The 13,015-nt window shown below is 36.0% G+C and overlaps 1 protein-coding gene across 2 annotated transcripts in view; it reads left to right on the top strand.

The window, feature by feature from the left end:
- Window positions 1-11,180, top strand: part of LOC131962889 (histone deacetylase 4-like) — a 73,800-nt gene extending 62,620 nt beyond the window's left edge. For both annotated transcript variants that reach the window (XM_059327989.1, XM_059327988.1), the window contains 9 exons: window positions 1,319-1,374; window positions 1,660-1,747; window positions 2,602-2,721; window positions 3,466-3,563; window positions 5,344-5,462; window positions 5,659-5,792; window positions 6,951-7,035; window positions 7,131-7,275; window positions 8,959-11,180. In XM_059327989.1, the coding sequence (XP_059183972.1) occupies window positions 1,319-1,374; window positions 1,660-1,747; window positions 2,602-2,721; window positions 3,466-3,563; window positions 5,344-5,462; window positions 5,659-5,792; window positions 6,951-7,035; window positions 7,131-7,275; window positions 8,959-8,998 (885 nt within the window). In that variant the 3' untranslated portion in view covers window positions 8,999-11,180. The remainder of the gene's footprint in view (window positions 1-1,318; window positions 1,375-1,659; window positions 1,748-2,601; window positions 2,722-3,465; window positions 3,564-5,343; window positions 5,463-5,658; window positions 5,793-6,950; window positions 7,036-7,130; window positions 7,276-8,958) is intronic.
- The last annotated feature ends 1,835 nt before the right edge of the window (window positions 11,181-13,015 follow it).

The raw sequence follows: 13,015 nt of genomic DNA, 5'->3' as shown, positions 1-13,015 counted from the left end.
TACACATTAAAACAGCAAGACACAATTGAAAACAGTAAAAACAGTCAATTAAAACAGGGAAATAGAAATAAAAATACAAATAAGATAAAATAAGATACAGCAGGATAAGATAAATAAATAGATAAAATAATAAATAAAAAGCACAAGTCAAACTTTGCGTAGTTAAAAAGTAATGGCAGTAGAGTACAGCAGATAAGTGTTAAAGTTAAGAGTACGCTGCAGTAAACAATAGTGTTTTTAGTCCTGATTTAAAGATTTCTACATTTTATGGCATCATGAATTCCCTAATTTGCTGTAGAAAATGTAAAAAAAAAATTGTCCACATCATGTTATGCTGCTGTAGCTGTAGCAGTTGTGCTCTCTATATCACATGTTTTATCATTCAGAAGTGAAGTTTTCGGTAACGCTTTATAATAAGGTCCTTAATAACCATTAATTAACAAGTAATAAGGCATTGTTCTCGCTTTAGATCCGGTAGTTGCAAAAAGCATAGTTAACTTCTAGTTAACTTATAATAGATGAGCAATAAAGTATATTTTAATATCAATAAGCAAACAAAATAAGATTAATAAAGGCATGGCAAAGACATAATGGGTGGGTCATGGGTGTTTGTAATGGCATTATTAACACTTATATAAGCTTATAAACAAACAATAATGTTAATAAGCATCTTGTAAGGACTTACAAGGGCCTTATTACTTGTTAATGGTTATTACAAGGACCTTAATATAAAGCGTTACCAAGTTTTCTACGTGAATGTGGTTAAATAGCTTCACCACTGCTTAGTAAACAGAGGAAAGTTTATTAGTTTATTAGTTTATTATTAAGATCCCCATTACCTGCAGCAAAGCCACAGCTATTCTTCCTGGGGTCCAACAGTATCAAATATACAGTTAAAAACACAAAACATAATAAAAATAAAACAAATAAAACAAAACAAATTATTACAATTATTCACATATTAATCCATATTACACACATTTCTACATATATGTATACATCATTACAAAATCTACTAACACATACCAATACATATGTTGTATATACACCTTCTTTCTACAGCATATACATTATAATAACACATATCATATATCTATAGAAATATACTACATACATATAAAAATATACCATGTTTTCTCATTTTGATAAATACTGTTTTATTCATATTTTGAATTGCTTTATGTTAGTGGTGAGTTTGATATTTTTAGGCAGTGAATTCCACTCTTTCATACCTTCTTTCATACCTCAAGGAAACACTGAGTGGCGATCAGTGCTGCTGTGGCTAACAGTCTCTCGTCCCTCCTGTCTGTCTTTACAGAATGGTTTCGCTGTGGTCCGCCCTCCTGGACACCACGCGGAGGAAAGCACGCCCATGTAAGGCCACAGCCGTCACCACACTCAGCCGGAGACACTTCATCTGTGCATATACAAATACCAGTGTGGAACCGGCTCGTCTGGAATAGAAATGACATTAACCATTGAGTTTGTTTGCACATAAAGTACTGAATGCCTTTATTCTGCCAGCTGTTTCAAGGCTACTTCATTTATCTCTCATATCCTCTTTGAATGTGTTGAAAACGCATTTTAAAAGCATCAAACTGGAGCAGAGAAGATGAGTTTCATAACAAGCCCTCCCTCTCTGGTTCTCTGCTGTTTCAGGGGTTTCTGCTACTTCAACTCTGTGGCCATCGCAGCCAAACTGCTGCAGCAGAGACTCAACGTCAACAAGATCCTCATCGTGGACTGGGTCAGTGTCTTGAGTAACTGTCATGTGACGTAGTGGGAACGTTATGTAGGTAGTCAGCATTAAGTAGGGCAAGTTAGATTTCAAGTCAGACCCTCTTAAACGTGTTTTCTCTAAAAGGTCGCTAAAAATACACCTTTTATTGTAAAATGAAACTGGAAAAACAGGCTTTATTAACAAAAATTTGAACTTTCCCACAGTCCTTGAATGGATCATAGGTTATGAATGTTTCCATTAGAAAAAGTGACGAAAACGAAGCTTAAAATTTTGATATTTATGTTAAATTATCTTTATTCTACATGTCTCATTTAAAAATTTGCCAACCATATACTGTGTGGAATAACTAGATCCTGTTAAATAATAAATAAATTCTGCTCCTCAGCGACACTGTGAAGTCATGATTGATTCTGCTTGGACTAACAGTCATGTGACAAATATTCACTAAAAGTCTGTTTACACAGAGCTGAGAGGAGAGGACAGGAGAGATTGTTAAAACGCAAATAGCTCAATATGTATTGCATGTGGAGACACAATTCTTTTTTTCAAATATCTGGGACACTGGGAAGAGAGTTGTACATATAAATTCAATTTTATTCCAATTTAAAAATACTTTATCAGATGAATTCAACTTTTTGATGTTTTTTATGATTTCTGTCATTAAAACTGTCTTATTCTGCACAAAAGACATTCTTGAGTTGTTCCCACTTCTAGCTATGAGCTGCAGGACTAGATATATATTGTAAATTGCACAAAAAGAGCAAAAAAAAAAAAAAAACCCATGAAGTGTTCTCTGAAAACGTCTTTCTAAGGCACTCAGCAGTTTGTGATCTTACCTTGTGTGAATTGTCTCACCTCAGGATGTTCACCATGGCAACGGCACCCAGCAGGCGTTCTACGACGACCCCAACGTCCTTTACCTGTCTATTCATCGCTATGACGACGGCAACTTCTTCCCTGGAAGTGGAGCACCTGATGAGGTGAGCGTAACCTTCGTAACTGTCGTCAGAGTTTCCAGTGAGGATTTAACCCATTTAATCCCACTTTTATTAATAATAGTAATAATAAATATGTCTTAGTTATAAGGCTCTATAAGGCTCTATTTCTGCAGAATATGTCAAATGTTCTCCTCTTCCCATCACATTGGAAATGTCCAAAAGTAATAATGGTATGTCTGTTACAATAAAGTAACAATGTTGAGTTAGACTGATAACTGCTTTTTTTTTGTTTGCTCTATGTATTGTCCTCTCAGTATTCATATTGGTATATAATATATATATATAATAATAGTTGTATATTTGATAATGTGAAAATTTGGCAATGTTGGAGACTACCAGTAACATAATTCTACATTTCATAATAACTGAAAAGGGAAATATAATATTTTTTATGACTGCATAGGAGAAATATGTTAATGTAGTATATAAATCAAATTTTAAAAAATCAAAATGACTTTATTTATCCCCGAGGGGAAATTCAGTTAGTCTTGTAACTCTGGAAGATTGGATAGATAGTAGATACAACATCTTATCCCACCAGTCTCTATTGTGATCCAACATAAAACACACTTTTTCACCTATTTTTCCATGAAAACTAATGGTTGATGATTTCAAAGAAGTGACACATGATTTGGATGTTTTCGTGTACGGGGAAAATTTGTGATTAAATACGTTAAATACTCGATATGTATAAAATGTGAGTCATGCATGTGTTTCTCCCTGCAGGTGGGCAGCGGCTCCGGAGTCGGGTTCAACGTCAACGTTGCCTTCACCGGAGGCCTCGACCCGCCCATGGGAGACGTGGAGTACCTGGCTGCCTTCAGGTACCAGAAAACAATATCAATAAATCACTGATAGTTTAACTAGTTCCATGAGTGATGGAAAAAACAATCCTGCAAGTTTATATAATGTCAAGTCAAGTCAAACTTTATTTATAGAGCACATTTAAAACAACCAGGGTTGACCAAAGTGCTGTACTGATATCACAGTTGCAGGAAATAAGGTAAAAACTAAAATACATAAACACAGTGCAACAATACAATAAAATAAATTAAAATTCTAAAATTGAATACAATTTTGGGTAACGCTTTATATTAAGGTCTTTGTAATAACCATTAATTAACAAGTAATAAGGCCCTTGTAAGTCCTTACAAGATGCTTATGAGCATTACTGTGTGTTTATAAGCCTATATAAGTGTTAATAATCGCATTATAATACAGCTAATAGCAGACTATAAGAGATGTATAATAAGAACATTAATAAAAGCCTCATGAGTATCTTATAATTCTTCATAATAGCATTACAAACACCCATAACCCATCCATTATGTCTTTGCCATGCCTTTATTAATCTTTTGTTTGCTTATTGATATTAAAATATACTTTATTGCTCATCTATTATAAGTTAACTATGCACTTGTTAACAGTTAACTATGCTTTTTACAGCTAAAGGGATCTAAAGCGAGAACAGTGCCTTATTACTTGTTAATTAATGGCTATTACAAGGACCTTAATATAAAGCGTTACCAAATTTTGTTTTTCTCAGATGTGCACTTTAACTTTATTAAAAGCCAGGGAGAAAAAGTGTGTTTTTAGGGAGGATTTAAAAACCTCAAAAGATCCTGCAGATCGGATGTGCCAGGGCAGGTTATAATGACAAACTTTCTCAAAATAATGACTTAGTATTTCAAAAATAATGAGACATTTTCTCAAAATAATGAGAAATACTCAGGAAATGATGTGGTTTTTCAAAATAATGAGAACATTTCCCAAAATAATGACTCAGTATCTTGAAACATGACTCAGTATTTCAACATAATTACTTGGTATTTTCACATAATTAATTTCCTCAAAATAAGTAGATATTTCCCAAAAGCAATGACTCGTTTTTTTTTCAAAATAATGGGTAACTTTCTAAAAAATAATGCCTCAGTATCTCCAAATAATGACTTAATATCACAAAATAATCATCAAAATATGACTTAGTGTTTCAACATAATGAGACATTTTCTCAAAATAATGAGAAAAGACTCAAGAAATTATGTTTTTTCAAAATAATGAGAAGCTTTTCTAAAATAATGACTTTGTATCTCAAAATAATGAAAAATTTACCAAAAATAATGACTTAGTATATGAAAATAATGACCTAAAATATGACTTAGTGTAACATAACGATCCAATTCTTAAAATAATAACTTAGTATCTCAAAACACCGACTGTGACAGCAGTGTAAGTTCGATTTCTGCCAGTAGAGGACTCTTCTGTAAATACTGTAACTACAAAACAAGGATTATGTTAACGTTTCTCATTAACTGATGAATCATTTGATCTGTAAAATGCCAGAAAATAGTGAGAAATGTCCACTTCAATTCCCTAAAGCTATAGGTAATGTCATAAAACATCTCACTTTCAAATCTTAAAGATATTTAGTTTATTGGCTCGTAAGGCAAATGAAAGCAGCAACTTTTTGGTAATGTTTTTGCTTGAAAAATAGCTGAGGGGTGTGATGAAATAAGTCATATGTCTGAGTATCTTATCCCTTCACATTGAGATATTATTCTATATTGTATAATCTTTACACCCCTCTGTCCGTCCCTCCCTCAGGTCAGTGGTGATGCCCATAGCCAACGAGTTCGCCCCGGACATCGTGCTGGTCTCTTCTGGCTTCGACGCTGTGGAAGGACACCCTCCTCCGCTGGGCGGCTACACTCTGACGTCCAAATGTGAGTCTGAGATTATCTCAAGTATGTTTCTTATCTCGCTGCAGCAGAATCGACCGCATAAAACAAAAAGCTGGCCGCAGATAAAAAGTTTAAAAACTGTGTGACAAACTGCTAGAATGTGAATTAAATTCTGCTGCAGCTGCATTCCACAGATTACTTTGCATACGTTCACACGGCTCCTGTAACCTTCCCGCAGGTTTCGGCTATCTGACCAGGCAGCTGATGACCCTCGCCGGGGGCCGGGTGGTCCTGGCTCTGGAGGGGGGTCACGACCTCACCGCCATCTGCGACGCCTCCGAGGCCTGCGTGGCCGCCCTGCTCGGCCAGGAGGTAAGGAGGTCGCCCTGGCAACACACAGCGGCTGAATCCTAATTCATGTCCCTGATGTTCTATCAAAGAGAGGAAAGTGGAGGGGACGTGGTGCTGGGTCTCAGCCAGGAGCTCCACTACTCCAGTGCTGAATCACACTCAGAAATCCTCTTTTTTAACTGCTGCTGTTCTTTATTTTAGACCTTCTTGTAGATGTGAAGTCATTTTAATCCAGTTTTAATCTTCTGCATTGGCAGTGTAAAGGAAAAACAAACATAATAAGCAATTTTAGGGACAAAACTGCACTAATTCCATGCAAATGTATCATTATTTCAGCTGTAATTTGATCTCAGATTCTTCCAGATGTGATACTCTAATCTTCTACCTCCTATAATGTATTACAGCGGGAGCAGAATTAGCTTGAGGAGGATTTTAAATACTTATGGCGTTGATAAATCAGTTTCTTAGTGGATTATATATTGCTGCCCTCGTCAGTTGACACCAGAAATACAAGTCTGTTAAACTTATTATTGAAACATTCCACCATTGCACCACTGGTTTTGGCCAAGGAGCAACATCCTAAAGCTGCATTCTTTCTAATGGCCAGTAGGGGGCGACTCAACTGGTTGCAAAAAGAAGTCCGATTGTATGGAAATCTATTGGAAAATGACCGTACTTCTCATTTGATTTGAATACTTGAAAGACATGAAATATGACAAAGTATTATTTCATGTTAAATCTTGACCCAAAAAAAATACAATCATTGCCCTAAAACACTGAATCAGGCACATTTCCTAAACATTTATTTTAACCAAAAAGATTTGCATAATAATGTGATATATTCATGAAGCACAGTGCAGATTTCCCACAGTGAAAATATGACAATGTTCAGCTTTGTAAGTGAATTTGTGCTCAGTTTTGACTGTTTGCTTACTTTTAGAGTTGATTAAATTTCCAATTAAAAATAAGGGAAATAAGTAATCGTCCATTTGCCGTATTTATTACTATATTAATATAGTTTTATGTTACCTAATCTGGGGTCCAGGGAACAGATTCAACTGGAATATGATCTGGGAGTGTTGCATTATTTCCTGGTCAACCCTTATTGAAAGTACTGTAACTCCAGCCTGTCCTACACTTGTTTTAACAGTTTCTTTGTGTTTTTTTTGTCCTGTGTAGCTGGACCCGCTGCCGAAGGCCGTCCTGGAGCAGAGGCCCAACCCCAACGCTGTCCGCTCTCTGGAGAAGGTTTTAGAGACTCACAGTGAGTAACAGACACTAATCTGTAAGAATAGAACAAGATTTCCCTGTTTCATTGTCAAGAAATGCATCTAATAGTTCACGTTGAATTCCAACCAGGTAAGTACTGGCGTTCGGTGCATCGCTACTCCCCGCGGCTGGGACTTTCCCTGCTGGAGGCCAAACGAGGAGACTCAGAGGAGGCTGAAGCCGTCAGTGCCATGGCCTCGCTGTCTGTGGCCAACACCAACGCCATGGATCAGAGGTAAGGCAGGCAAAATCACTGCACAACTCACTACATCTATATATTTATTCCATTCTCTGAGCATCCAGGACTATAAACTGTAGCTGTGTTTGTCTCTTGGTTCCTCCGACAATAAATAAATATGTAACAAAAAGGAAAACAAAAGACAAAATGAGAATCTAAGACATAATACAGTGCAAGATAAAATATAATTACAAATAATCCCTATGTTTAACCTTTTTAAGCACTATTTTATGTCTTTGATTTCAATTTTTTTGTTTGTTTTTTTGCTCATATAAAGGCTTAGGATATCGTACATTGAGGAAGTGACAAAACTAAATAGTCATATTGCCCCAAATAAATTATTAAATATAAAAACATTATAAATAAATAATATAATATAATAAATAATAATAATAATTCAATCCCAATGCTCTGGATTTATTATAATAAATAATCTTAAAATAAAAATGTTAAAATAAAACTTAGTTTAGTTTAGTGGAAATTAAATCAAGAGGCCAATATTTTACACATTCATTTTAATTAAATAAATATTGTACAAAGCTATTTTGGACCACTCATTGTCTCTCAGAATCCCCCCAAAAATGCTTTTTTCTTTTTGCAAAACAGATAAAAGTCATTGAAATTAATTAAACGACATGTTTGATGTTTAATTTTCCTTTTTAAACGCACAATAAAAAAATTAAACTAAAATGAAAAAAACGTCAACATAAAACCCCAGAAGAGATTCATATTCCTCAGTTACTGTACTTGCCCTACAAACAGTGGTGGAGTCTGAAGTCCGTGCAGGTCAGCAGGTTATCTGCTTGTAAAGCGTATCTGCAGTTCAAATGTGTGTCAGTTTGCAGGTTGTTTGAAGGAAATATGACGCACAGTCTGAGATTTAAATGTCAAATAATGTGAAAGTTCATGTCTAGCGGTTAGACACACAGGGGAGAAATAAATGACCCACAGTGGAAAAGTTGCAAAGAGCTGAAATTTTTGAGAGTTCAACGTTCAACGTTCAACAGAGTTAAACGTCTCTCCTCACAGCTAATCATCATATCATCCTCACAGAGACAGACAGAGTTTATACAGGAACATTCAGACAGAAATTAGAAAAATATTTTGTATTTTATTTGCCTTGTTTTCCTGGACTTTTTTTTCTTGTTTTTTTATTTTTCTCTTTTTCTTTCTTTTCTGTGTTTCTTGTTTTTCTGTAAAAAAATTATTGTTTTTCTTTACTTTTTGTCTTGATTTTTGTTCTTTTTCTTTACTGTTTTACTTCTTTTTCTTTACTTTTTTCATTTATTGCGTTTTCTGTATTGTTTTTCTTTTTTTCTTTACTTTTTTCTTACATTTTTTCTTGATTTTCAGCTTTTTCTGTATGGTTTTTGTGTTTTTTCTTAATTTTTTTTCTGTTTTTATTTCCTGTTTTTCCTGTTTTCTTGACTCTTTCATCTTGTTTTCTTTATTGTTTTTTTAAACTTAATTTTCTTGTTTTTTTTCTACTAATTTCTTGGTTTTCTTGGGGTTTTTTTTACTCCTGAGCTGCTGTTACAATCAAATTTCCCCACTTTGGGATCAATAAGGTTTATCTTAACATTAAAGTCTGTAAACATGTTATTGTAGAAACTCCAAAATAAAAGTGTGAAGCATAATCTGCCGCTTTAACATTTGTTGATGTGTGTGTTTGTCCGCCAGGCCCGAGGAGGAGCCCATGGAGGAGGAGGAACCACTGTAACGGAGGGAAACATGAGGGTGTCACACTGTAACCTTTGACCTCTCCGGAGAAGAGTCTCGACTGATCCCTTCATTTAGTCCCCCTAACCCCACTCACCACGTCAGTCACCTTGATTGGCGGCCCCTCGGTCAAAACGAGGGAGAGGGGGTGGGCTCAGCCTCAGAGTAGGGAGCCAATCAGGAGACAGAGGACTGAATTGGAAAAAAAATTAAACATAACATCGCTGCTTGGCGGCGCTCGCTCAGAGACACTCGTTTTTTTCTGTCAGTCTTCGCACCCCCACGTTAGCCCACCATGCGACCGAGGCGGCGGGGGAGGAGGGCGAGTGGCGGCGAGATCAGGTCTCGTGTGATGAACTGCAGAAACATACGGTGCTTTACACAGCTGCCCTCTGACCTCACTATGGGACACCAGGGACAGCAGACGTCCCCAGCTCGGGACTTTCTTTACTCTTTTCTCGACTCTTTTTCCCGACGAAAAACAAAAAGGGCATCGCGGCAACTGAGATAATATTTCACGAGACGCGTTCACTGTGGACTTTGGTCGGGCCGAAGTTTGAGTAGGCTCCGGCAAAGGTTTGATGACACCTCGCCTGTCGTTGAAAGGTTGACGAGTGAGAGGAGTGCCTTGGTGAGGGTCCGCTGGATTTCAGGATTGTTCAGGAAAAGATTGCCTTAAGTTAAAAAAAGAATTTTCTCGCCGGCGGAGGAATCGGCGCGGTGGGGAAGGAGACGGATCGCTCCCTCTCCTTTTCTGGGGCGAGAAGGACAAAAATAAAGCAAACAATCTTTCAGCATGTTTACTTGGAACGTGACGAAGACAACATTTCTGTCTCTCACAGCCTCTCTTGAAGAGTTAACTTTACTTTTGGATGGATCTATTTTTCTGTAAAAAAGAAAAACGCTTTGTAAAGGTAGTTGCCAGCTTCAGTAGAAAAACGGTGCAAACATGGAGACCTTCAAACAAGGAAATTAGTCAAAAAAAAAACAAACAAAAGGTTTAGCCTTCGATGTAGCTTCCCTTTAACTGAAAGTCATTGCTTTGTAAACACATAAAGCATGCATTTGAGCAGAGAGACCAGACGTTTTTGCAAGATTTTTGAATGTTATCCAAAAGAGAAAGCCAAGCAAGAAAAGCCAAAGCATGAGTTTGCATATACAGTAGTACTTTCACTCCACTTAGCTGGCAAACATTTCTCGTATTGGCCCTTTGAGATAAGGCTCCCAGTACCCAGTTCAATGTTTACTAATTTAATCTTCACACATCAGTGAGCATTTCTTTACGTGTGCCGATCGGCCTCCCATGCTTTGCCGGTTGACAACTACCTTGGTTGCTACTAGTGTGGAGCTAAACATTAGTCATGTATATTGGATTGAATATATTTTGAGAGGCAGTAATCGCCTGTTTGTATCTACATGTATGATTTACACATCAAGTTGTCGATTTACAATATCAGAAAATGTGTTTGGTAAGCGTGTCCACTTTTTATTTTTTATTGTATAAGATTATTTTTCTAACTTTTTTCATCCATAGATTTTGTTCTGTGTTTTTATCCGTTTTCTGGATAGTTATAGGGCTGCCATTCACATACTTAGTACAATTCTTCAATTCTTTCTTTCTTGTATTTATCAAAAATAAGGAGCGACTTTCTTTCTTTCTTTCTTTCTTTCTTTCTTTCTACGGCTCTCTCTCGGCCTTTCTGCATTTTCATCAATTGTGTATTTATAACATGTACTGTTTATAGGAGATTTGTATATGGAAAATTTATAAATGTACTCTAACTAATGACAGCTATGATATTGTGAGCGACAAACAGTATGGTGTATGATATTACTCCATGGACTTTTAAAAAAAAGCAGCATATTTAACTCGTCATCGACTGCACTGTTTTCAAGTTGCCCTCACGTGAAATGTGGTCATTACGCGGCACTAAAAATGGACTTTTTGAACACCTTTAGAGCGAAACATTGGATCACTTTGTTGCCTAATCGATACATTTTTCCTCTTGTAACGCACTTAACCTTTCGACTGTGACGCCATCACACATCCAAAAAGAGGCTGTTTATGTAGCTAGCTGAGCTTTCCTCGGCGGGAAAAGACAAGGAGGGGACACGGATGTTAAAAAAAAAAAAAGCTGAATTTTAACTGGATGGATCATTTAGAAATCTTTCTCAGCATGTGTTGCACTATCATGTTTCCATAACGTACGGTTACGTTGTAACCTTTATTCTCTGAGTGAAGAGACTCTTTACATATTTCATATGTTCGGGGTAGCTGGAGAGATCGATAGACAACATCTGTGTCTCCTTCTTCCCTTTTCCTGCATCGATTCAACAAACCCACTGTTAGAAATAATGAGCTATGTTTGTACCTTTAGGGGTACAACTGCTTGTTTATGTGGTAGTACCCTCTGAGGTAGAACAGCTTTACCCTCAACAACTTGGAAACATTAACATTAAGATTCCCTTATTAGTCCCACAATGGGGAAACTCAAACTCTGTATTTAACCCAATCCTTTTGAACACATGAAACATATACTGTAATGTACATTTTTGGCCCTTAAAACCCTTAATAGGGCACTCATTTAAATACTTGCAAAATCCAAATTTCAACCCTAGAGAATATTGGTAAATATTGGTAAAAAAACCCCAAACATACAGACCCGGGGGAGGTGGGTAATATTTTGAGAAAAAAGTTTGAGATTAAAGTTGTGAATCTGCAAGGGAAAGTTGTTTTTTTTCCCACTTTTTTCTTGTGAATCTGCAATTTTTTTTCTTGTAAATTTGCCACTTTAATCTAGTAAATTTGCAACTTTTTTCTCAAAAAAAAAGATGATTAGCTGGAAGAAATCCATGTGGCTCTACGACCAAACAGAGAGACATGGGGACCCCATTTTGATGTCCACTGAAGTTACCAAATATAGTTCTTCGCCCGCTAAAGGGTTAAGAAAATCCAAATAGTTAAGGCGAGACACTACAGGAAAAAAAAATTTTCAGGCACTGGCCGTTTTAGAGGTTTAGGGCTATTTTTCTCCCATTACACTTGTCTTCTTTCAGAATAGTAGAGAGAAAACATCCAAATTAAACATTTAGTAGAGTAGAGTAGGAGTAGATTTTACTATATTTTGTAGATTAATGAAACATAGTCTAAACCTTTTTTTAGAAAGCTCCACTCTCCTGCACAATATTATGTGTTTTACATGTTCTACATTATCAATGTAGATTCAATATTTTGCCGATAAATATTAATTTCCATAAAGAATGTATAAAAAAAAGAGTTTTTTCTCATGCTCTGAGCCATAAATCTCAACTTCAGCTCCACTTACATACACCAGTTTTATTCCTAACTATATTGTGAAGGTTTTTACTGAGGAGTTTGTCTATATATCATTCATACCCTGATTTATAGAACAGTTTGTGCCTAATAACATGACTAAAATTATTTTTTTATCGCTTTCGACAATATTTTCTGATTCATGAAAGGATAAAAGGAGATATCCCATTTACCTTCTGTAAAAAAAATGTTCTCATATATCAACAAAATAAAATAATAACTTTGAAATGTGCTTTATCCAATGTTCAGATTTATGTCCTAAGAATATATGCAAATTAGCACATATTTAATGAGTTAACACCTCATTTGCATATCTAAACATAGAGTTTCAGAAAACTTGTAATGCAACAAAATACTGTCTTAATGTAAATAACAAACTGGGGAAGTTTAATGGTGATACGTATAAGTTAAAAAAAATGACCCTATTCACCTGTAGTGTCTCTCCAATAATTAAGCCCTGGGTTTGGCCTGAAAGGTAAATATATGTTCCCAAGTTGTAAAGGGTACCACAGCTGTACTTTAGAGGGTCCTGAACCCCTAAAGGTCCAAACTCAGCCCGTTCATTCTAAGAGTGACTGACTCCAGTAAAAAACGTTCAAATTATCCCCCATTCATCAACTGCTTTGTTCCACCCCGATTAAAGACGACTATCATGTTTATTTTTTAAGTTGATATCATTTTCTA

The sequence above is a fragment of the Centropristis striata genome, chromosome 24, assembly GCF_030273125.1.
Source record: "Centropristis striata isolate RG_2023a ecotype Rhode Island chromosome 24, C.striata_1.0, whole genome shotgun sequence".
NCBI lineage: Eukaryota > Metazoa > Chordata > Actinopteri > Perciformes > Serranidae > Centropristis > Centropristis striata.
This window is presented reverse-complemented; position numbering and strand designations above follow the sequence as displayed.